The sequence below is a fragment of the Salmo salar genome, chromosome ssa06, assembly GCF_905237065.1.
Source record: "Salmo salar chromosome ssa06, Ssal_v3.1, whole genome shotgun sequence".
In the NCBI taxonomy this organism is placed as follows: Eukaryota; Metazoa; Chordata; class Actinopteri; order Salmoniformes; family Salmonidae; genus Salmo; species Salmo salar.
In genome coordinates this window covers 45,747,325-45,773,767 of record NC_059447.1, presented here as the reverse complement: position 1 = coordinate 45,773,767, position 26,443 = coordinate 45,747,325, and the positions used below count along the sequence as shown (strand labels likewise).

The 26,443-nt window shown below is 43.2% G+C and overlaps 1 protein-coding gene across 11 annotated transcripts in view; it reads right to left on the bottom strand.

The window, feature by feature from the left end:
- LOC106607459 (microtubule-associated protein tau) overlaps window positions 1-26,443 on the bottom strand; it is a 46,784-nt gene that overhangs the window by 14,075 nt on the left and 6,266 nt on the right. For 5 of the 11 annotated variants that reach the window (XM_014204424.2, XM_014204431.2, XM_014204429.2 and 2 more), the window contains exons 2-9: window positions 11,599-11,799; window positions 10,297-10,383; window positions 6,292-6,321; window positions 3,610-4,911; window positions 1,988-2,031; window positions 1,355-1,534; window positions 988-1,078; window positions 252-487 (exon numbers count right to left, since the gene is read on the bottom strand). In XM_014204424.2, coding sequence (XP_014059899.2) covers window positions 252-487; window positions 988-1,078; window positions 1,355-1,534; window positions 1,988-2,031; window positions 3,610-4,911; window positions 6,292-6,321; window positions 10,297-10,383; window positions 11,599-11,782 — 2,154 coding nt within the window. In that variant the 5' untranslated portion in view covers window positions 11,783-11,799. Of the gene's footprint in view, window positions 1-251; window positions 488-987; window positions 1,079-1,354; window positions 1,535-1,987; window positions 2,032-3,609; window positions 4,912-6,291; window positions 6,322-10,296; window positions 10,384-11,598; window positions 11,800-14,455; window positions 14,531-26,443 lie in introns of all 11 variants that reach the window. The other 6 variants (XM_014204425.2, XM_014204426.2, XM_014204430.2 and 3 more) reach the window with 4 other exon arrangements.

Below are 26,443 nucleotides of genomic sequence, written 5' to 3'. Positions count from 1 at the left end.
ATGGATTCCGGCCTGTGATAAATAACTTAAGCTTGGGGGAAAGATAGCTAAGAAAAACAGCACTAGGGTTGTACACTAGGGTTGTAAAAGTTCCTGGGTTTTTCAGAAATCCAGGTTGGAGGATTTTCTGTTGGCAGATTCCCTCCCCTCTTACCTGGGTTTCTGAAAAAACTCCACACTTTGGGAAGGTTTCTGGAATTCTTCAACCCTACATATCATAAAAACGAAAGAAAACGGTTTCAAGCCCTTACCCGTCCTCCACCAGGCGAGTGCTTGATGTTCTCCGTGGAGCCAATCTTTGACCGGACGTTCTTCAGGTCAGGCATGGGGGCTGCCAGGGGAACCGGACTGCGCCCCCTCATGGACCCAGGGGATTTAGGAGGGGTCCGCACCACCGCCACCTTCTTCACCTCCCGGCTGGCAGGGGACTTGGGTGTGCTGGGGCTGCTGTAGCCACTACGATCTTGGGGCGTCTTGGGGGAATCCACTACAAGGTTAGGAGAAACATAATCTTGGATTAGGTTATTCCAATCTATGTTGTACTCCTGATAATACGTTTTCAGGAACAAGACCTGTAAAAGTTCAATTATTTGAATTAGGTGCCGATGATGTTTTGCTCAGCCTGTAGTTAAAGCCAAAATGTCCAGACATTTTTCTCTCCATCACTCCATTCCAAAGAGAGCACAGCAAACTGTAGTGACACCATCCAACGTGCTGGAGATGTAAATGTAGTCAAGCTGCCACGTGTTAGAGAAAGCAAATGTAGGTGAACCTTTTTCAATGGGGATATGGAGTCTGACCATATCCTTATCATGCTCTCTCATCTCTGTTCACACTCCATTTGTTAACCTCTCTCGAATTGGGGAACTCTCGATGGATTAATGGTGATTGCATCTGGTCACGTTGTAGGTACTGCTGTACAACTTTAGTTAAAGGAACACATTGAGAGTTGAGCATCTGATGAACTTGTCCTGAGTACTGACTGACCTCCAGCAGTGGCCTTGGTCTGCATCCTGGTCCCAGCACCCTGGGGTTTAGCACCTGGTGTCCTGGTGCTGGCAGTCTTCCCATCTCCAGTCTGGAAACCAAACAGCATGGTTAGGTCTAGAATGGGAAAAACTGGAAACTACACAACAAGCGATGAACCTGTGTTGAAACAAAAGACTCCTGACTAATTTGGGAAAGAACTGACTGAGTATTTCGGGTTTAGGAGAGGCATTGCATAAGATCCTCAAACACCATGGAACTTTGAAGTATTCGAGTCATAATGCCATTGAGCATTATGAGCCTATGGATAGGCTGGCCTGGGTCTGGGATAGTGGTCAAAGTTGAGGCCTGTCCATGTGTTACTTACCCTTGGCCTGGGTTCTCTGGCTCCTGCACTGCCTGGACTGGGTTTAAATATTGAGCTGGGCCTGCTAGTGTTGCAGGCTGGGGCAGAGGAAGAGGACCAAGGCTTTTTGTTGGGGGTGGTTTGGACCGAGGAGGGTCGTTTGGGGGTGGATGCTTTGGCAGGTGTGGTGGCGTTGGGTGTCTTGTGACCAAAGGTGATAAAAAAGTGTTATGAAACACAAAGGAAAAGACAAAAGTGAAAGCAAACATTTAAAGAAATGCATTACGATGGTGGAACTTAACAAAAAGCTATAAGCGATATAGACTTAAACAATTGAAACCAATTTAAGCAATTAAAAAAAATGTAAACAGTAAAAATCTTAAAATCAATCAAATGTCAAATACTGTGTGTGATTGGTGAATGGCTTTACATGCAGATGTTCTGTACTGCAATTGCAGAGCAAAACCATCAGTTTTTTAGGGCATTCAGTTGAAGACAGATGGTTGATGCAAAAGTTTATGTAAAATTTGAGCCAACATGTTTGGAACCTCCTTTGCAGCTGTAAAGTAAAGCACTGAGATATATTGATGCCTGCTGTATCGCAAGGTCACTCCAGAGGTCAGTCCTCTGGTCCACACATTAGTTATCACCTACCTTTTTCTCAGCTGCTTCTTTCCCAGGCCCTGCACTGGCTTTGGCTGCAAGAGAGGGTCAAAGAACGGGACTGAGTCAGTGCTAATATCATAGTCCTGTCTCATCAGCAACTTTGAGACCTCGCTGTGCTAGGCTAGGCTAACTCTCTGATGCTAAATTGCCTGTTCATGCATGTTGTTAACTACTCTAGTTGCTGTATCCGGATGTGTTAAAGTTGCTTTTGGATTTCAAGGTAATTGTCAGCACCATGAAATGAATTGCCAGAAAGTAAATTTGTCAAACTTTTATTGAACTTTAATTTGAAACTTGCCCCAGATTCGCAATTATCTGTGTATTGATATTACACTGCATGGGGAGGTTTTAGCACATTAAGTCGTCTATATTAAAAACTAGACTCTCAAAAATGGCCTGATTTCTATCCCCCTAATCAGTCCACTCAGAGAATCACAGAGATCATAATACACTGTCTGGGACTAGGCTAATCATTTGAGGGGGGGACTAAATTAGTTTTAGGGCCAATGAATGTGGTACAGACAACTGCTTAGAAACCGTCTTTTTTTTACGTCAAGCCTGCGTGTTATTGGATAAGCACGAAATTGGGTCTCCGTGGTGACTGTGGTGCTTGCAAATGGTTAGTTAGGCAGGCAATAATGTTTATCTCCTATCAATAGATGACCCCATTAGTCCAACTAGGACCCTGAGTGAGTGACAGGGCTGTATTGATAGAGTGGGTGGTTCCCATTAAACTGATTCATTATTTAGACTCTTGGGAGTCCAGTAATCATTTAAAAAAGCTTTTACAGAAAATGTACCATTGAAACGGGAATCATTTTGTTATTATGTCATGTGCAAGTGCTTATCAGCTACCATCTGATCATTATTGATAATTGGCAATTTAGGCAACCTTTAGATGATTAGCATAAAGAGAACCAGTGATCCATCTATTGATTAGTAGTGGTAGTGTGTAACAAATACCACTACTGATGGGGAAGATCGGTTTAATGTAAGCATCCATGTACACTGACAAACAGTGCTGACTTACACATTTCTGGTAATATGATAGATGGGCAGGAAACAGTAGCCAGAGTGTGGTGTGTGCATACACTTGTGAACCATACGTGTGTGTGTGTGTGTGTGTGTGTGTGTGTGTGTGTGTGTGTGTGTGTGTGTGTGTGTTTCAGAAGACGGGAGGTGGAAGGGAAGGTGACCCATAAATACACAGTCACGATGATGTGATGTTGCACACCCAACAAACATGCAAGTGACATGCAAAAGGGGCTGACCAGTGGAAAACATTGCCAGCAAAAATAATTTGGGCACAGGAGGGTTAGTGACATAAACAGGGGCTGGAAACACAGACAGAACACAGACCACAAACACAGAGAAGATAAAGCTCGAAAGAGAACGAAGTGAACAAAGAAGAGACAAGAAAGAAACCGGTGGTGGTGGCTACAAAAGCAGTCCGTTTCATCAACCGAACGTTCATATTTTGCGTTTTGTGCGTGTTTTTCAGAAAGGGTGCTGCTTTATTGTGTTGCTCTAGTAAGAAAAAAAATATCTGTGAGAGAAAAGAAAGGAGGTGGTGGAGAGGTGGGATTGATAAACTAGAACGGAAAACAGACCTTTGAGCTGGGCACCTGGAACATTTGCTTTTCTGCCCGGTGGGGCGGCATCTTTTGGGGGTGCTTTCTGAGTTTTAGCGGCGGTGGGAGGGGCAACAGCAGTAGCGGTCACTTTCTTATCTTTCCTGACCGGGCCTTTGGCTGCTGTGGGAGCACCTCCTTTGGCATCACCTTTGAGGCCACTAGCAGGCTTGCCAGCCTTAGGCTTCGTTTCTGCAGGTTTGGCTTCTGCAGGTTTGGCTTTGATTGCCGACTGAGTTGCTGTCACTGCTGCGATGTCGTCCTCATCTGCAGACTCCAGGTATTGGCCTTGAGTGTCCTTTGAGGTCTTCACAGGCTCGTCTTCCATCTGGACGGGCTCAACCTCCATCTGGGGCACAGCAATCATGGGCAGGGGACTAGCTACCTTCTCCTGCACCTCTTCTTCCTCCTGCACCTCCTCCTCAGTCACCTGCTCCTCAGTCACCTGCTCCTCAGTCACCTGCTCCATCTCGTCGCGGGCGTCTGGCTGGTGCTCGATGAGAGGAGACTGGTCCTGGGTCCGGTCGGCTGCGGTGCTAGGGGAGAAGGGAGATCCAGGGTCGGCCCTGTTGGAGTCAGGGCTCTTGCTCTCTGGGGGGGTCTTGTCTGCTCCGTTCTGCCACCCTGCAGGGATGCCCTGACCAGGGGGGTGTCCCTCAGGCTCCGTGTAGTCAAAGGACAGGACGCGCTGCTTGGCTTCCTCCGGGGTCATGGCAACGGGAATGACAGGGGCGCGACCTTCATCTTTCTGCTGCTCTTCCTCTTCTGAGCTGGCTTCACGCCGTGGCCTCCTGCGGATCGTTGACACCTCTGTTCTCTCTTCCTCTTCTTCATCCTCTTCCTCGTCGCTATCCTCCTCTTTTTCTTCAGCCTCCTGCTCTTTCGTCCCCTCCTTTTCTGTGAAGAGAGGGCTCTGAGGCTTCCCAGGACTGATCATGTCTTCATAGGCCGTGGTAGGAGCCTCCTTGCTCTCACATACGTCCTTCTTATCCTCGTCCTCAGACCCAGAGCCGCTCAGGCTGTGGTCCACAGAGACATCAGAGACCTTGTCAGACGGGCTCCTCTTCAGCTCAGACCCCAGCGAGTCTGGGTAGAAGAGCCTTGGTGTGTCCCTCTCGATTGGGGCTTCAGGGGCTGAAGGAGACGCCCGGGGGCTCACCGACCCAGCTCTCTCCCCATCTTCGCTCCCACCGTCGGCAAAGCCGGACCTGCTACTGCGGCCGCTCTCTGTGGCAGGACTGAGGCCTCCTGGCGTGGGGCTGAGCAATGCGGTGAGCTCCTCTGGTGTGGTGGGAACCGGGAAGCAGAACGATAAGGGACAGAGGGATAGATCCACAGCAGGACTGTGGTGTTAGAGACACTTACCTCCTCCTCAGAGACACACATTCAACACCCAACAAAAGGAACAGAAATAAAGGGAAAGAAAGAATCGAAAGGAAAGAAAAGAACCACTGAAGGAGAAGGTACACAAAACAAAGGGCAAAGGAACCTTTTTTGCTGGCATCAACAGGAACAACAATGAAACATCAAATGCATAAACTACAATTATCTGGATTGTTTTTGCACCTAAATGTTGAGAGCTGTAGGTGTTTTTTATAAGAAGCTCAGTTTGCAGTTGCAAACATTTTGCTTCCATGTTTATAGCAGAAAAGATGGGTAGACTATGCAATGAGAGCTATGAACTATGTACGTAAATATGGGTTCATAAAAAGCACCTTACAGCTCAAACACTAAACTATCAACTTCTGCCATCAACCAAATTCACAGCAGAAATCAAAGCAAAATCACATCAATACGAAAAGTGTCTCATTCAACACAGTACTCACAATGACCCAACAGCGCTGTATTTCTCTCTCTCTTGGATTGTTGTGAAAAGCCATGTGATAAATGAAATTGCAATGGTGATGAATCAATGCCAGTCTACTGGCTGCCGCACTGTCCAATTTGCAAATGGGCTTTACGGCGGGTTTTCTGGCTGCTAGCCTCACATACAGTAAGTACATCATGGTTCTCTTCCTTTTAAAGGGGATATCTGCAGTTGCTATATCCATTTCTGGACTTAGAAATGAATGATATGTACCCATTGATTCTTGAAGAATATAACTTTTGCCTCGAGATCTTAGTTCAACAGTCATATCCCATTAGAACCCAAAATAAGCTTGTTTTACTCCAATGTTTGTAACGTTAAACAAATTACATGTAAACAAAACATGGTTAAAACTGTAGTTATGGTGTGGTATCCCTCAGCGTGAGATCAATTCTGACATCCTTGAAAAGGAGCAACTTTGCTCTTGTAATCAAACTCCATTACCCACTTAAGATAAATACATTTCAAGGGATCAGTATAAAACTGTGAATCTATACAGTAAAAGATTCCAATCAAACAGTGTCCTCTGTTCTATAATGCACACGCTGTAGTACTACTATAATGGTGATTGAGATGAGTTGTGGTTCAAATCAATACTGGAGTTTGTCCATTACTCTCAATGGTAAACCCAACCTTGGTTTCAATTGGTATATGAGCTATTGGAATGAATAGTTGAAAATAAGAGACGTTGATGATGATTTGATATGGACGGAAGTTGGTCTCAGAAACTCTACTTCCTCATGGCTACATGTAGTCTGAGGAAGAGAGATGTCAGATGGGTATTGTAGTCATACCTTGACCTGTAGCGGTTGTCCCTCCGGTAGCTGCATGGTCCAGGGTTCGATGGGAGAGGGAGAGGATAGGGAAGACGAGAAAAGGAAAAGGGGGACTTCATTAGACTTTCTACAGGTACCGGTAAGTTGATCTCCCAACATTCAGCGAGCACTCACACAATTATGATCAAACTTAACCACACACACGCACCGCCTGCTGAAATAAATCCTCTAGTCTAAAGCTCGCTAAAACCACTAACGTACTCTCGGTCATGCGCAAGTGTGGGCAATGAAGGGGCACGACTGCCTATCTGTTGATCTACATTGTCTTCAGAAAGTATTCACACCCCTTGACGTTTCCCACATTTACAGCCTGAATTTAAAATGGATTCATTTGAGATTGTTTTGTCACTAGCCTACACACACAATACCCCATAATCTCAAAGTGTAATTCTGTTTTTCAAATTGTTTATAAATTCAATACAAATGAAAAGCTGAAATGTCTTGAGTCAATAAGTATTTAACCACTTTGTAACGGCAAGCCTAAATAAGTTCTGGAGTAAAAATGTGCTTAACAAGTCACATAATACGTTGCATGAACTCACTCTGTGTGCGATAATAGTTAACATGATTTTTGAATGACTAGCTCATCTCTGTTCCCCACACAAGTTAAGGTAAGGTCCTTCAGTCGAGCAGTGAATTTCAAACACATATTCAACCACAAAGACCAGGGAGGTTTTCCAATGCCTCGCAAAGAAGGGCACCTATTGGTAGATAGGTAAATGTAAGCAAAGCAAACAAAGCAGACACTGAATATCCCTTTGAGCATGGTGAAGTTATTCATTACACTTTGGATGGTGTATCAGTATACCCAGTCACTACAAAGATACAACCGTCCTTCCTAAATCAGTTGCCGAAGAGGAAGGAAACCGCTCAGGGATTTCACCATGCAATGGTGACTTTAAAACAGTTAGAGTTTAACGGCTGTGACAGGATGGATGAACAACATTGTAGTTACTCCACAATACTAACCTAATTAACAGAGTGAAAAGAAGGAAGCCTATACAGAATAAAAATATTACAAAAGCATTCATCCTGTTTGCAACAACCTACTAAAGTAGACCTAATACTGCATAAAATGTGGCAAATGCATGTTTTTTTTTTTTTTTTTTACCTGAATACAAAGTATTGTGTTTTATTGGATTTGCCCCAAACATACATATTTCAAGCATAGTGGTGGCTGCATAATGTTATGGGTATGCTTGTAATCATTAAGGACTGGGGAGTTTCTCAGGATAAAAAATAAACTGAATGGAGCTAAGCACAGGCAAAATCCTAGAGGAGAACCTTTCCATCAGACACTGGGAGATGAATTCACCTTTCAGCAAGACAATAACCTAAAACACAAGGCCAAATCGACACTGGAGTTGCTTACCAAGAAGACAGTGAATGTTCCTGAGTGGCTGAGTTACAGTTTTTCACCTTTATTTAACCAGGTAGACTAGTTGTGAACAAGTTCTCATTTACAACTGCGACCTGGCCAAGATTAAGCAAATCAGTGTGACACAAACAACAACACAGAGTTACACATGGAATAAACAAACATACAGTCAATAACACAATAACACAAAATCTATGGCAAGACCTGAAAATGGTTGTCTAGCAATGATCATCAACCACTTTGACAGAGCTTGAAGAATTTTGAAAATAATAATAGGCAAATGTTGCACAATCCAGGTGTGGAAAGCTCTTAGAGACTTACTTATACCCATGTAAATAAGACATTTTTAATTTCATTCTCAATCAATTTGCAAAACAATTTCAACAAAAGAAATTCTCTCTCATTATGAGCTATTGTGTGTAGATGGGTGAATTCAGGCTGTAACATAACAAAACGTGGAATAAATCAAGGGGTATTAATTAAGGCATTGTATCGAACATTTTCTGGGGTCGAGGGGGGGGGGTAGCATAGGTGTTAATAAGAAACGCTTTATCAGCAAATTTCGATTCCAGGAAAGATTGATGATTCCTCCATGTCAACCAATAACAGTTAATAGTCTGCAAGCTCAGCATCATCTCAGTGGCTATAAATGATTATGCCTACAGCTAATAGGGCAGTCATAGACACTGAACCCCAGTTAAGGACTAAAACACCAGACACATGCATCATGGACCTTGTATTCCAGTTGGCTATCCTCTATTGACAAGTGTAACTTATAGACTATTGCTGGTAGTAGACCTACAATACGCACAGGGAAATGAACACGAGTTCCTACAATGTAGACCTAAATCTAGATATCTAGCCTTGTGTTCTCTTGTTGTCTCCTGCGGTATATTGTTCATGCCAGTGTTTCAAGGAAGGTTTGGAACTAATTCCATTACGCACATAGTTCCATTCATGGAAATTGCTCAATCTTTTATGTTTTGGTGGACAGGGGTTAGAGCCAAGGCTGGCCTGTAGTGCACAGCAGAGCAGATACCGTGGTATCTTTAGCTGTAGGCTGTTGTTGAGATAACACCACCGCCAAAGTGCCTTTTGTCCTTCTGGCAATACCATAAATCATTGTTGAATAAAGGCCCACTGACAGTTGAGAGACCTGGAGTCACTGAGTGTGTTAATAGCTAAAGGGGTTATAACACCAAGGATGCGATTATACGAAGCATTATGAGCCCCGTGACCATCACTTCCTATGGTAAATGAACAGAGTGTGAGGATGAATTGACGTCCATGACATCAATTCTACAAGCCATGTTTAAAATGCTCTGTGGTGACTAGCTATGGATGTGGCTCTATAGGGACTGTGAGGTTCAGCCTTCTGTTACCATGGCGCCACCGTGCTGACCAAGGCCACAGCACCGGTTAAGTAGCGACCATATTGACCCATTAGCCCAGAAACCCCCCCTTTCACTTATTCTGAGGTTGGCCTGTTGGCCGTGTCTGTTGAGAGAGCATGTTACTGCAGAGTGCCACTTACGCAACGCCGTTCTCAGATTCAAAACCACAACGGTCTCTTAACTTACTGACCGCCGACGGAACAATTGTCTAAATACAGGAAGCTTACGTCCACTGTCTTTGTCCTGACGACAGCCTAAAACTTCATGCTAACAGTTAGGATGCAGACAATCATGAATACGAGAGCCACAACTCCAGGCCTGATGCTACAATCTGGGTGGGGTTGGCTTTTTCTATCAGTGTGACCTGAATGAAAAGTGCCCTGAAAAGCTACAACAACAAGATAGTTCCCCACACAGAACTTAGAACAGAACTCAGAAGCATGGCATAATAATTAATAATAAAAAAATGAAATTTATGAACAGAAGCAGGAAATATCATGGATTGTTGCGAGGCCAGCAGCAGGGGAACAGCGGAATCAACCTCAAATCCTGACAGGAGATTTCATAAAAAATGCATTAGGAAGGAAAGGCAGACGCCCTCAGAAGAACTGACCTTTGTCTCTCTCTCTCTCATTCCTACAGACAGAGAGACAGAGAGGCAACTAATTAAAAATAAGCAATGGTCGCTGCAAATAATTCAAAAGAAGCATTGGGCGCTGATTACGTAAACTGAAAACTGGAGGAAGAAACAGGAAAAGAGAGGAAGAGAAGAGAGGAAAAGAGGAAGCACATTATTTTGGGGGATACAAAGGCACTCAGAATCCAGGTGTTATCTGTGAAAAGTGAAGCAGGCAGCTGCGAAGCAAGAAGCTAAATCAAACACATGTTGAGGTTGTGACAAGAAGCTGGATGATGATTCGCGAAGAGGCAGAGGCCAAATGGAACCAATGAGCAAATTGCTTTTGAAGCCATGACAAGAGGCACAATCACAACCAGAGGTGGACTCAATTCCATTTCATAATAATCTATTCATGATCAATTTATGATTTGTTTATGAAGTATTTCTGATTCATGAATCAATTCCTGAAACATTTCGTGAATGGACACTAAACAAAATGGAATTGAGCCCAACCCTGCAGCTCACACAACCCCTAATAGAAATAAAGGGTTTGGATGTGAGGAGCAGCATACCCGAGAGGGCGCTCTTAGACACAGAGACCTCTGACACTGGTGCTTGAGGCTGTGATTTCAGTTCAGGTGACAGCTCCAGCAAATCATCTACGTGAGACAGAGGCAAGATTATTAGTTAGTGAGAGAGAGAAAGAAAAAAAAACAGGCATCACATCAGGTTAGTTGGAACAAAAGAGCGGGCTAGCCTATATTTTGAGGTAGGTGTTTGGTGAACATATTGAGGACGCAGTTAAGAGGTATAGTGGAATATATTTTGGAAAAAAAGAACAGGCCCCAGTCCCAGTGTGCCCTACATTTCCGACTCAAAACACAAGATGCCTTGCTTTAGAAGTTGTTCCTTTTGTTCTTCAGTGGCGTAGTGTAAGCTGTACAGTAAGAGTGGTAGTAATGCCCTTCTGCTCCCTAAAGAGGAAGTATTCTACGTGAAGCGAAATACTGAGGATAAAAATACCCGAATGGAGAACTTAAAGCAACATCCTTGATGGAATATGCATTCCTTTCTTTTCTAGATATAGATAGACTATCATGTAATATTTAGGCCTCATATGGTCACTGACATACTGTCGGCCTACTGTACAAGAACCAAAACCTCAAAAGCTGCGACAGCTGGTGCATGTCATCCAATAGAACTAGGCAAAACTCAGTACGTTATAGGGACACTCGGAAATTCGGGCGTATGCTACTGTAACTGTAGACTTCCAGTCATTGCGCTAGCGATAGTTAGCATTGGCTGGTTGAAACTACCTCCAACTTCCTTCATACTGCACGCAGAGACATACAAATGGTATCCACGAGATCATCTGACTGGCTAAGTAGAAAAACGACTAATTGCCAGAATCTCGTAGTATCCCTTTAAGATCCTCTGGAGTAAAAACCAAAATGTGTTTATATTATCAGCATATGCATCCCTCTCCCTGCTCTTATTTGTTTCACCATCTGAATCCTGTTTTCTGGAAGTGAGTGTTGGGTCTGTATAATACAGGATAGAATGTCTGTCTGAGGAGAGACTGACCCAAATGCCTGGATTAGTGTAAACGTAAACACACGTCTGTAGGGTTATTTAACCATGCACTATAAGGAAGGGTACTGCAGAGAACAATAACATCCTTGGCTTCTATCTGGATGGATGAAACAGATCGCCACAGTCTGCTTTTTACTATTAAGGTCTAAAAGAAATGCTAAAACAGATTGACCAGATTCTAAGAAACTTATTTTTCCAAGAATATGTATCTGATATTCTCTCTTTTCCATAACCCTCCGCTGTCAGAATCTACAGTCCTAGTGACCTAGTCCATCACTGACCTTTCATGTCCCCAGGTCCCATGTGTGCATCTGACATCCCGTTAGGCTTCTTAACCTCCCGCTGGTCCAGGGGTTCCTTCAGGGTCATGTTGGCCAGGGCAGCCGAGGCCGTGGTCTCCCCAGAGTTGAATTGCAGGGCGGCGTGGCCGTCCATGCTCGAGTTGAAGTCTTGATGCTGATCCATGGTGAAGCGAGTTCAGGCTGGGAGGAGAGAGAGGAGACGGAGGGAAGAAGAAAAAAAAGACAACGAGTTAACGCTCCATTCAGTTTGGATACCTTCGTTTTGATGTCATCCACACGAGCTACTTTGGCAGGTGGAGACAGATAATTGCTGCTTTCAATAACGCCTCGAAAAATGAGATGGGGCCTCCACATTTTTTCAGACTGCACGGAACACGGACTGAACTGAGAGGATTCTAAACCTTGCGGTTGTTGTCGGCTTATTTCAAAAGGGTGTCAGAGGAGCAGAGGCCTGAGAGAACCAACCAAAGTTGGTGGGATCTCCGTAAAAGGCTACAATGTCAAAGGGTGAAGGTGAAAGAGAAGTCATTGACAACGATTCCAAATCGACACACAGCATACATGCTTGTTGGGCCTGTGCTGTTCCCCACAGAGAGGGATATGGCTGCTGAGCTAAAGACAGACAGATACCAGCGCACTGTTGAATTCTCCCACAGTTTTATTGTGCAGTGTTTTTCGGCCCAAAGGCCTTAGTCACCAACCCAGACCCTTCATACAAGAACACGGGCCTGATCCCAGATCTGTTTGCGCTGCTGTCTTGCCAACTTCTATTGCCATTGTCACACCAACGGCCTGCAACACTGCGATTTCTATGTCGCCCCCTCATAGGGACTGATAGGGACAATCGGGACATTTTCCTTTGTCTCCCCCTCACTTTATATAAGCGTTATGTAATCAAAGGACTTTAGGAGCTGAAAGGGCAGTCAGCTTTGCTAACGCAGGCAGACGTGGTGCAACAACGAACTGGCGGCTCGGGGAAGATGGAATTACAGAAACACTTGTCTGATGCCCTTTCTCAGTGATCATGATTTGAATGGACTAGGCTAGGTGTCTTTTGCTTCTTCAGGTTTTTGCTAGGTAGAGTCTAAAGTTCCATTATGTCTAATGTGGTACCAAAGGACATACCAAAGCAACGTAGGCCTAATGTCTCAACGTAGCTTGACCTAACCTGTTTCTTCCCTGATTCGAGTCCCCAAGCAAAGCTGTCACCTCAATAGTGCGCGTAGAGAGACAACACCTAGGCTATTCTAATGTTTTGAGTTACTCTACAGACTCGAGGCAATCATCCTCTTCCTCAGCTAAGCTTAGATAATCATGATTCATGTTACATTGAGCTACTTCCCTTTAATGGATGTCATCAGGGTTGGTGTACTGTAATGTGAGCATGCTTCTATTTGTTATGAAGCAAGATGATGGAAGTGGCCAAGATAAACACTGGCCAACCAAGACGGCTCCTCTCCTGCTCTTGCAGAAACAGCAGCTCAGAGACTACACAACACGCACACGCACACACACACACACACACACACACACACACGGGCCACTGTTCCTGCAGAAACAAGTGTTGCACTGCAGCTCATAGAGACTACAAGATCAGATGCACCAATAATAGGGTCATATTAATGTGTGGGGGATTTCCTCCTGTCTTCTCAAAGGGGAAGTGCCTCTCAAAATACACACGGCAGCCTGCCAGGCGTATCCTGTTTCTGTTTCCTTAAGTCCAGCGGCTTGGTTTGGTCGCTCCCTCCACTGGCTTCCAGTTGAAGCTCGCATCCGCTACAAGACCATGGTGATTGCCTACGGAGCTGTGAAGGGAACGGCACCTCCATACCTTCAGGCTCTGATCAGGCCCTACACCCAAACAAGGGCACTGCGTTCATCCACCTCTGGCCTGCTGGCCCCCCTACCTCTGAGGAAGCACAGCTCCCGCTCAGCCCAGTCAAAACTGTTCGCTGCTCTGGCACCCCAATGGTGGAACAAGCTCCCTCACGACGCCAGGACAGCGGAGTCAATCCCCACCTTCCGGAGACACCTGAAACCCCACCTCTTTAAGGAATACCTAGGATAGGATAAAGTAATCCTTCTAACCCCCCCCTTAAAAGATTTAGATGCACTATTGTAAAGTGGTTGTTCCACTGGATATCATAAGGTGAATGCACCAATTTGTAAGTCGCTCTGGATAAGAGCGTCTGCTAAATGACTTAAATATAATGTAAATGTAATGGTTGGGCGTGCTTTTGTGTTTATTATTAAGAGGGCGATTGTTTTCTGTTATGCTTGGGGTCACATGACGATGTGGGCTTCTTCCATGTGTGCATTTTCTGGACTGCCTTACAAGACTGTAGAACTGCGTCATTTAGCGATACCGCACAGAGGATTGCTTTTGAGTTTCTGACAAAACACAATCAGCATCTGCTTCAGACCTGCTTCGGACCCCTGTACTGACAAAAAAAGATAATCACATCATAACTTGATCTCCATACAAGTAGCCTATCTTAGAGTATTTTTTTTATATGACCTCACCTCACTCTAAATAGGCATAGGCCAATAGTAAGAGGTCGAGATCTGGCCACTGTGAGATCTGTGAGATCGGAGCACATGGCAACTGTTAGCTAGCCTATGTCCTGTATAAATAGTACAAGATGATATTGGTGACGTTAGTAGGAAAAACATAGTCAGGAGGACAAGGCAAACTGAACTGGCACACAGCATTTAACAAACAATGACTGGACTACAGTGATCTTTAGACAGAATAGAATTTCTCCCAGTGACAAGTCGGGGGATGGGCGTACTGGGCAAGAGAGAAGGGTTGAAACCATGTTCTGGCCAAGCCCACCCTGTAATTTGTACTGGCCTGTGACTGGTCTGGCAGCTGTGTTCTGATTCTCTTTGTGGGCTGATTGCTGTAGCCCTAGAGAGAGAGGAAGAGAGAGAGAGAGAGAGAGAGAGAGAGAGAGAGAGAGAGAGAGAGAGAGAGACACACAGACAGAGCAGTCACAAAGAGCATCACATCACAGCCCGGTGTGTACCAGAACCACAGACCTCCTTATGCACTGTCAATCTACTGCAATTAGGCTACCTTAGGGCTCGAACAAAGAGGCGAGGAGAAAGACGTAGGCTAACTGCGAATAGGCTCACTCAGTTACTAAAGAGGAGGGAGCAGGGCCCCATTTAAGGGAAAGGGGGATACCTAGTCAGTTGTACAACTGAATGCCTTCATTCAGCTAGTTGGAGAGATACAAAGAAAGGAGGCAGCTACCCAAAAACCGGAGGGGAGGGAGAGGGGAGACCAAATTGGTGATATGATTTCAGATCTGAAATGCCAGAGGGGCAGATGGATGCTCATGTTAATCCTCTTTGTTGAGCATCTCACAGGCGTTTACACCTAACCTTTGTCCCGCACTTAGCTGAACACCCTCCAACGCCAGGCCAACACACACACACACACACACACCACTGTGTAAAGCAGGGCCAATCATCAATGAATAGGCTAGGATATTCTACACACAACAGACCGAAGACTGAACACACTCGTCTCGCATCATTAGCGAAGAGAAAGAACAAGCTACCCAGCTGCACTGTGATTTAAATTTTGTGGAGAAACCCCCCCCAACAAAATAAACATTGTTTTTCCTTTAGGAATTCATCCCAATTTCGTTTAAAACGTTTTAAATGTTTACACCACTAGTCAAGGAACATGTCATCAAAGGCAAAGCACTAGGCCTGGATAAACATTTTCTCCACGTTTGACACGATAAGCCTAGCCTACACCCCGTTTATGTGACTGTTGATTTGTTGGTCCTGATTATTGTTTTACACCCAAGCATCGAGACAAGACGTGTTAACCAATGTCTCTATTTGTCTAGGACATAGCCTAAAAGTGGTCAAATCTCAGAGCATGTTAGACTGTCACCTAAAAACTCCCCAGTCTCTCATCCTATGTCTTCTCCCTCCCTGTCATCTCCTCTGTGGATCGTCTTTCTGTAATACTTAAGGTGCAATGTGCAGAAGTTTCTCCGCCATGTCCTGGTTGCTAAAATTCTAATAGTTCACCTAATTTCAGTTTATGTGACAAAATTCAAAAGGCACTTGCACATCTGAGCCATCTTTTTTTGCAGATGCGTGGTAACAGTTGAATAAGATGAGAAAGAAGAAGAAACCCTCACACTGCTCTTGCTAGTGTCACCGCGTTTTTTCCTCAGTTTGTGAAATAAAAAAAAAATGCAGATTTATTGTACTTTTCAGCTGTTTGAAGCTGGTGTACAAAATCAAAAGTAAAAGAGGCAAAAACTAAACTTAAGAACAGGAAGCATAGAAATAGCGCATATAGAACAGATCTACCGCTTCTTAGACTTGCTTTCAATGAGAACGACAGATCTATAACTCACATTTATTTCTGAATTTGGTCAGGTTGCCCAAAAAGTTACATATTGCAGTTTTAAAGAGCGGGAGGAATAAAATGGCTGAGATGATTTGGAGCTCTGTCAGCCTGGAGAGCTACTCGCTGAATAGGACTTCTCTCTAACACACACACACACACACACACACCACTATATATCAGCAGACAGCCAGGGAGGTGGGTGGAGCTAGAGCAGCGCTGCACTCAGAGAGAGCTGCCAGCCTGCTGAACAGCCAGGCAGCGCCCAAAGGAAGCCTCTCTCTCCCTCTCTCTCTCTCGCTCCTCTTTAATATTCATCAGCAGTCGCTGCAGCAAGCAGAGAGAAGGAAAGAGAGAGGGGAAATCTGAGGGGGGGGTCCACTCTAAACACGAACGCGTCAGAGACGACCCAGCCCTTACCCCACTGCCTTGCTGTAAGAAAGGAATGTTAAAGCTAAAGGGAGAAAGTATTAGAGCAGCAGACAGAACACAGCAAGGACAAAGTATGCAGCGTGGGATTTAGCCTAGCTCAACGATGGAGAGAAGAGAACAAAAGAACGGGGAGAGAAGGAAAGCAGACGACACAACGAGAATGAGACAGGGAGGGACTGTGTCTAAAGGGCGAGGGGAGAAAAAAGATGGAGAGGGAATGGGAGTGAAAGAAAAGGAGGCAGAGATTGATACTGACAGGGAGGAGAGAGAGAAGGAGACTTAGAGAGGAAGGGGACAAAGGGGAAGGAGACTGTTGTTGGAAGAGGGAAAGAGGGCGAGAGGAGAGGCAAAAGGAGTAAGGGAGGGTGAGGGAAAGAGAGTGAGCGGAGAGGGAAAGGAAGGAAGGAAGGGATAGGGAAGGTGCGCCTGCAAAGCCTCTGGTCCTTGCAGAAAGAAAGCTGGCGCATGCTCAGACAGGGGGACACACGCCCAGCCCAATGCAGCGGCATGATACAGCAGAATCCAAAAGAGAAGAAATGGAGGAACTCTCCTCAGTCTTCAAATGCTTGGCTCTCAATCTAGTCTACATCCCCAATGTCAGACGGTAGACACAGTGATAAAACAGAGACATTTTAGAGATTAAATAGAGACATTTCTCCTCAGATGTCATTTACAACAACAATTTTTTGCAGATTAGGCTAGACGCTTTCCTCTCAGATTAGGCTAGACGCAGTCTTCAGATTTACACTTGAATTGGTTTCAGCATACCATGTATATCCATGTGAAATTAGGCTAGAGGCAAGTAAGTGGGCGATTTGAGCATAACACATGCCGTATATAAGGGGGGACCATATGAGATGAACTTAATGACCCAATTGGGGTTTGATTAAAGCTAAGCCCTTTCAAAACAAAGTTCTCTCCCTTCACGTAACCCTAACCCACTAAACACTATTGTTGAACCTGATTAGGGAATACTGCTCCTGAAATAGGCGACTCCAGGCCGGACTGCGCTGAAAGTAGAGTCCTTTCCACTTCCTCGACATTCTCTTTCTCCTCTGTGTGACAACAGAGTAAAGCAGAACGTGCCGACTAAGAGAAGTCCACCTGACTGTTGTGTAAGCGTAGAGTTCGAGGTGTCATTCGAGGTCTGCAGCTGGACCACAGGACACAGTCAGACAGAATTTTAAAGAGGAGAGAGGGGAAACGGTTGTAGTCTGAGGCTCGGAGTGTTCGCTGCCCATCCATGCAGATCCACATAATGTCTCAAATGGGACCCTATTCCCTATATAGTGCCTATAGTGAATATGGTGCCATTTGGGACACACAGAATGACAAGGAACGTTTGACAAAAACAGCTGGTTCCGTCGATTCACTGAGAAACAGAGGGGAGAGTCAGGAGGAGAATGGGTGGAGCATCGTGTGGGACAGAGATGGAATGCAGAAACAGGAAAACAAGCTGCTTTCTGGGGTTTCCTGCTTTCACTGTCCCAGAAAATACCAGAAAAAAAAAGAGCCCAGAAAGGCTACAGCAATGCATCCACCTTGCCCTCTCTGGGGTCCTCCTTCTGAGTGTCCGCTCTTAATTAACATTGTCACTGTTTGGCTCCAGCCAGGGCCGTCTGTACAGTACAGCCCTGGAAGATTGCCCTCTTGGGATAGTCGAGAGGGTGAAGCTGCAAGGCTAAGGGAAAGCAGACCGGTTTTATGTAAAACAGAAGAAAGGATTGTTCTGAAATTACCCCACAGTATTACACAATTTAGTTCACAAAAGCCTTGCATTGATTTCTCCCCAAAGAGGAAACCATGTCCTTCTTTCTTGTAATTACAGAGAAGATTAGGCTAAATTCAAACAAGGTTTCTGGTGATCGGACCAAAATCCCCTAACGTTGGCTCTATTTTCAGATGCCTGAATGAAAATGTTGATGCCATTTGTGCAACTCAGGCAGGCATTATCCTGACTCGATGAGAAGCCGGTATTGTTTGGGGATAATGCGGATCATGAACCCAGACCCAGCGGGGAATTACTGGGCAAAACTGGTTGAAATGACGTCATAATCTCAATCTGTTTCTGCCTGTAATGGTAAAAGCTTCGATCCCTTATTGATGTCACTTGTTAAATCCACTTCAAATCAGTGTAGATGACGGGGAAGAGACAGGTTAAAGAATGCTTTTTAAGCCTCGAGACAATTGAGACATGGATTTTGCCCTCAGAACAGCCTCAATTCGTCGAGGCACATGCTGGCCCATGTTGACTCCAATGCTTCCCACAGTTGTGTCAAGTTAGCTGGATGTCCATTGGGTGGTGGACCATTCTCGATACACACAGGAAACTGTTGAGCATGAATAACCCAGCAGCGTTGCAGTTCTTGACACAAACCGGTGCGCCTGGCACCTACTACCACACCCCGTTCAAAGGCACTTAAATGTTTAGTCTTGCCCATTCACCCTCTGAATGGCACACATACACAATCCATGTCTCAATTGTCTCAAGGCAGAAAAATTCTTATTTAACCTGTCTCCTCCCCTTCATCTACACTGATTGAAGTGGATTTAACAAGTGACGTCAATCAGGGATCATAGACTGACCAGGTGAAAGCTATGTCATGGAAAAAGCAGGTGTCCTTTAATGTTTTGTACACTAAGTGTATATGCCTAGAATGATGCTTTGTTAATGTCAGTATTGCCTTGTACCTTACGCTTTTATGCCTTGTATGTGAGTCCATTCGTTTGACAACGTTATTAAATAATACTTGCTTTGATATTCGCTCCTCATGACCAGTCCTTGATCTTAGTCAGCTAAACACATAAGACTTGATTACACATGGTTTAACTATATTTTACGGAGTCAGAAAAACATTTTAATAGGCTAATTGCTTAGTCTTATTATGAGCCGCAGGTGAGGTATATATAATATGCATATGTCAAATATTACCCCACTACAACCCTGTAAGCAGTCTATGGAATACACTGTAGATGCGCGAAAAATGCTAATATCGGTACCATGACTTGACTGGGATTTGTGCCACATATGCTAAAACGTTAGCATTTGGAAACAGTGCTAGGGAAGCTAAACCAAAGCATGAATTGCTGTCCTACCTTGTCAATAGACTGCTTACAGGGTAAGGAAACCAATGTGTCATTTTTGGTGAACTGCCCCTTTAATTTAGGGCAACAGACCTCCTGCCACTGACGGAGGCATAAAAATACCCCATGAACTCAGACCTACTGACCCTACACAGAGTGCCCATCATCCGTCACAATACTAATTTAGTCACAGTATTATTTTCAGTGATTCAGGAGTGGACGATGACCCGCAAACCCAAAAGTAGGCTAGGCCTTGTATCTTCTACTAGGGACACGGTCTTAATCTGTGAGCTCTTGTGTTCTTCACTGTGGTGACAGAAGCCAAAGAAAGTATCTATTTATGAGCTGTGCTGTGAGGAGAGGGGACATTCCAGTCATGCTGATCACGTCCCATCTGCTGACTGACCGACATGCTTCTCAACATTCCTCCGTCACTAGGCCTGGCTCTATACACTCCCTCAGGTCAGGGGGTCAGGGAGAAGACATTGTTGTCAGTCATCACCGATGTCGGTGATGTCCTCCAGGACACCCCCCCCCCCCTTCACTTCAGCTCTCCAGCGGTTCAGTCACTGCATGTGGGCCCCAACATTGACTTCACTACAAACTAGAAGTTGACCGATTAAATCGGCATGGCTGATTAATTAGGGCCGATTTCAAGTTTTCATAACAAATCGGTAATCGTCATTTTTGGACGCTGATTATGGTCGATCACATTGCACTCCACGAGGAGACTGCATGGCAGGCTTATAAAAAACAATCAATCTTAACATAAGTCACTAGTTAAACTAGTAATATCATCAACCATGTGTAGTTATCTAGCTTGTCCTGCGTTGCATATAATCAATGCAGTGCCTGTTAATTTATCATCGAATCACAGCCTATTTCACCAAACGGGTGATGATTTTAACAAGTGCATTCGCAAAAAAAGCACTGTCGTTGCACCAACGTGTACCTAACCATAAACATCAATGCCTTTCTTAAAATCAATACATAAGTATATATTTTTTAACCTGCATATTTAGTTAATATTACCTGCTAACATTAATTTATTTTAACAAGGGAAATTGTGTCACTTCTCTTGCGTTCTGTGCAAGCAGAGTCAGGGTATATGCAGCAGTTTGGGCCGCCTGGCTCGTTGCGAACTGTGTGAAGACCATTTCTTCCTAACAAAGACCGTAATTAATTTGCCTGAATTTTACATAATTATGACATAACATTGAAGGTTGTGCAATGTAACCGCAATATTTAGACTTAGATCCGTTAGATAAAATACGGAATGGTTCCGTATTACACTGAAAGAATAAACGTTTTGTTTTCTAAATGATAGTTTCCGGATTTGACCATATTAATGAGCTAAGGCTCTTATTTCTGTTAATCAACTCTATGATTTGATATTTTATAGAGCAGTCTGACTGAGCGGTGGTAGGCAGCAGCAGGCTCATAAGAATTCATTCAAACAGCACTTTCCTGCGTTTGCCAACAGCTATTCGCTGTGCTTCAAGTTTTGCGCTGTTTATGACTTCAAGCCTATCAACTCCCGAGATTAGGCTGGCAATACTATAGTAGAGGTCGACCGATTAATCGTAATGGCCGATTAATTAGGGCCGATTTCAAGTTTTCATAACAATAGGAAATCGGTATTTTTGGACGCCGATTCGGCCGATTTTTTTATTATTTTTTTTTTTTTTAGACCTTTATTTAACTAGGCAAGTCAGTTAAGAACACATTCTTATTTTCAATGATTGCCTAGGAACGGTGGGTTAACTGCCTTGTTCAGGGGCAGAACGACAGATCTTTACCTTGTCGGCTCAGGGATTCAATCTTGCAACCTTATGGTTAACTAGTCCAACGCTCTAACCACCTGCTTTACATTGCACTCCACGAGGAGCCTGCCTGTTACGCGAATGCAGTAAGAATCCAAGGTAAGTTGCTAGCTAGCATTAAACTTAACTTATAAAAAAACAATCAATCAATCATAATCACTAGTTAACTACACATGGTTGATGATATTACTAGTTTATCTAGCCTGTCCTGCGTTGCATATAATCACTTAGGTACACGTTGCTCCAATCATAAACATCAATGCCTTTCTTAAAATCACAAGTATATATTTTTAAACCTGCATATTTTGTTAATATTGCCTGCTAACATGAATTTCTTTTAACTAGGGAAAATGTGTCACTTCTCTTGCAAACTGAGTCAGGGTATATGCAGCAGTTTGGGCCGCCTGGCTCGTTGCGAACTGTGAAGACTAATTCTTCCTAACAAAAACAGCCGACTTCGCCAAACGGGGGATGATTTAACAAAAGCGCATTTGCGAAAAAAGCACAATCGTTGCACGACTGTACCTAACCATAAACATCAATGCCTTTCTTAAAATCAATACACAGAAGTATATATTTTTAAACCTGCATATTTAGCTAAAAGAAATCCAGGTTAGCAGGCAATATTAACCAGGTGAAATTGTGTCATTTTGCGTTCATTGCATGCAGTCAGGGTATATGCAACAGTTTGGGCCGCCTGGCTCGTTGCGAACTAATTTGCCAGAATTTTACGTATTTATGACATAACACTGAAGGTTGTGCAATGTAACAGGAATAACATTTTGTTTTCGAGATGATAGTTTCCGGATTCGACCATATTAATGACCTAAGGCTCGTATTTCTGTGTGTTATGTTATAATTAAGTCTATGATTTGATAGAGCAGTCTGACTGAGCGATGGTAGGCAGCAGCAGGCTCGTAAGCATTCATTCAAAATAGCATTTTCGTGCATTTTGCCAGCAGCTCTTCGCAATGCATTGCGCTGTTTATGACTTCAAGCCTGTCAACTCCCAAGATTAGGCTGATGTAACCGATGTGAAATGGCTAGCTAGTTAGCGGGGTGCGCGCTAATAGCGTTTCAAATGTCACTCGCTCTGAGACTTGGAGTAGTTGTTCCCCTTGCTCTACATGGGTAACGCTGCTTCGAGGGTGGCTTTTGTCGATGTGTTCATTGTTCAAGTCCAGGTAGGAGCGAGGAGAAGGATGGAAGCTATACTGTTACACTGGCAATACTAAAGTGCCTATAAGAACATCCAATAGTCAAAGGTATATGAAATACAAATCGTATAGAGAGAAATAGTCCTATAATAACTACAACCTAAAACATCTTACCTGGGAATATTTAAGACTCATGTTAAAAGGAACCACCAGCTTTCATATGTTCTCATGTTGTGAGCAAGGAATTTAAACGTTAACTTTTTTTACATGCACATAGTGCACTTTTACTTTCTTCTCCAACACTTTGTTTTTGCATTATTTAAACCAAATTGAACATGTTTCATTATTTATTTGAGGCTAAATTGATTTTATTGATGTATTATATTAAGTTAAAATAAGTGTTCATTCAGTATTGTTGTAATTGTCATTATTACAAAGAAATGTTTTTTAAAAAAAGATTTTTTTGGGGCCGATTAATCGGTATTGGCCGATTAATTTGGCCGATTAACCTCTCTGGGGTCGGCGGGACGAAATCGTCCCACCTACGTAACAGCCAGTGGAATCCTGTGGCGCGTTATTCAAATACCTTAGAAATGCTATTACTTCAATTTCTCAAACATATGACTATATTACACCATTTTAAAGACAAGACTCTCGTTAATCTAACCACACTGTCCGATTTCAAAAAGGCTTTACAACGAAAGCAAAACATTAGATTATGTCAGCAGAGTACCCAGCCAGAAATAATCAGACACCCATTTTTCAAGCTAGCATATAATGTCACAAAAACCCAAACCACAGCTAAATGCAGCACTAACCTTTGATGATCTTCATCAGATGACACACCTAGGACATTATGTTATACAATGCATGCATGTTTTGTTCAATCAAGTTCACATTTATATCAAAAACCAGCTTTTTACATTAGCATGTGACGTTCAGAACTAGCAAACTTCCGGTGAATTTACAAAAAAATTTACTAAATTACTCACGATAAACATTCACAAAAACCATAACAATTATTTTAAGAATTATAGATACAGAACTCCTCTATGCACTCGATATGTCCGATTTTAAAATAGCTTTTCGGTGAAAGCACATTTTGCAATATTCTGAGTAGATAGCCCGGCATCACAGGGCTAGCTATTTAGACACCCAGCAAGTTTAGCACTCACCAAAGTCAGATTTACTATAAGAAAAATATTTGTTGGTTTGGTCCCAAATAATCCATAGTTATATCCAAATATCCTCTGTTTTGTTCTTGCGTTCAAGACACTATCCGAATGGTAAAGAAGGGTGACGAGCACGACGCATTTCGTGACAAAAATATTCTAAATATTCCATTACCGTACTTCGAAGCATGTCAACCGCTGTTTAAAATCAATTTTTATGCCATTTTTCTCGTAAAAAAGCGATAATATTCCGACCGGGAATCTGCGTTTAGGTTCACAGACGAAAGAAAATAAAACATGGGGTCGACTCGTGCACGCGCCTCAGCCCATTGTCCTCTGATAGAGCACTTGCCAAAAGCTCTAATGTGTTTCAGCCTGGGGCTGGAATTACATCATTCAGCTTTTTCCCGCCTTCTGAGAGCCTATGGGAGCCGTAGGAAGTGTCACGTTACAGCAAAGATCCTCAGTCTTCAATAAACAGAGTCAAGAAGCTCAAGGAATGGTCAGACAGGCCACTTCCTGTAAGGAATCTTCTCAGGTTTTTGCCTGCCATATGAGTTCTGTTATACTCACAGACACCATTCAAACAGTTTTAGAAACTTTAGGGTGTTTTCTATCCAAAGCCAATAATTATATGCATATTCTAGTTACTGGGCAGGAGTAGTAACCAGATTAAATCGGGTACGTTTTTTATCCAGCCGTGCAAATACTGCCCCCAACAGGTTAACTACAACCTAAAACTTCTTAACTGGGAATATTGAAGACTCATGTTAAAAGGAAACCACCAGCTTTCATATGTTCTCATGTTCTGAGCAAGGAACTTAAACATGAGCTTTTTTACATGGCACATATTGCACTTTTACTTTCTTCTCCAACACTGTGTTTTTGCATTATTTAAAACAAATTGAACATGTTTCATTATTTATTTGAGACTAAATTGATTTTACTTATGTATTATATTAGGTCAAAATAAAAGTGTTCATTCAGTATTGTTGTAATTGTCATTATTACAAAAAAAAAAAAATATATATATATATATATATATATATAAATTATAAAATAGTCCAATTTAATTAGTATCTGCTTTTTTTGGTCCTCCAATAATCGGTATCGGCGTTGAAAAATCATAATCGGTCACCCTCTACTACAAACACCCTCGGGCGCCAGGAACAAGCAAAACAAAGTTGATCCTGGCAGTGTGAACAATGCATAGGTATACAAGTGGAAAAGCTTCCAAAGATATCTTCCAAGGCACTCTCACGTGTCGGAAGTACAAATGCCTTAGTTTATTGTGGCTTGGCTAGGCCATTTCATGGCAAGATTAAAAAGATACACCATCCTCCGATGCCACTGTGTGGGTAAAGCAGTGCTCTTTTCCCAGTGTTCAGTTCAGAGCAGGGATGGGTGATGGATGTAGTGCCGTAAACAGTAAAGAGCAGAGCATTAAGCTGATGGCTTCTGGGAAGCAAGGAGAGGGACAGGCTGAGAGGCTGAACATAGAGGCAGAAGTTTCATTGGCCTGATAAATGTCTAGCAAAACACGTTCCCCGGATTTATGTAGCTGGTTGGAGGACCTGTTTGTGCTACGTGGTTTTGAACTAAAGCTGGGCGATATAGAAAAATATCCATAGTGCGATAAATTGACCCATTGTTTACGATAATGATAAATCTGCAATAAATGATTTTGGGGGGAGGTGCTAGAGCTGGGCGATATGGACAAAAAGTCATATCGCGATAAATCTAAGTATTATGCCTGATAACAACAAATACAACTATTTAAAAAATTTAAACATTAATGGACAGTTACTTTACATTAGCGACAGGGCTGTAGACAATTTTTTTCAAGTGCCAAGTAAGGCATCTGAGATGGTAGCCTATGGATAAAAAAGTGCGAGAGTCAGCAGCCGACAGCGAAACAGGAAGATATTTTCATAGCAGGAATCAACATAATGCATAGGCTATTACTGTTGTCCAAATAATTTAGAACAATCTACAGCCCCCATACTCAACTGGCTGACCACTGAACAAACCTTCTCAAATAGTACTTGAGTACCCCTGAACTACAGGAACGTTGTGTAGCAAAATCACCTAAAATTACTGACGTAAGCTAAACGTATGATAAAGGCAAAGTCAGTAATTTTCGGTCTATCATCCCAGCTCTATTTTGAACCTTGTTTTGGTCACTTTCTGGGTATGCCGAAATGAAAATGTGGGAAATTGATGTAACAGGAATACTATTGAGAGTGATATTGAATATCACTACCACACTGTATACCACACTGTACTACAATATATTACCTTACAATGTATTACAATATAAAAAAAAAGCAATAATAACCTCAAACATACATATTACATGTTTCAAACAAGGCCCAGGCCTGTGTGATCTCTGTCTACAGTGGATTAGGACATGAAAGGAATCTGTTAAGGACACAGACAGAGAAGAAGTCATCAGGACAGCTGCTTTTAATTCAGCCTGGTTTATGCAATCGGTTGAATTTCCTGGGATTAGGCAACATTCCTAACACAAAATTGACAAGGGTTCCTTCCTTTTTGAACTTCATTCTGATTCATAAAAAAGTTTAGCCAGCATTCAAATCACCGAGAAGGATAACTAGGGTGCAGTCAAGTCAACCATGACGTGACTGAGTATCGACCATAAATAAACGGACGGCTCCGGCGAGTCCATTGACATTCATGGCCTCAAAGTGAACCATCTATTTCAAGGTAGTCATCACCCCCCCGGCACCAAAATATAGCAGCACCCATTTAGCCAAA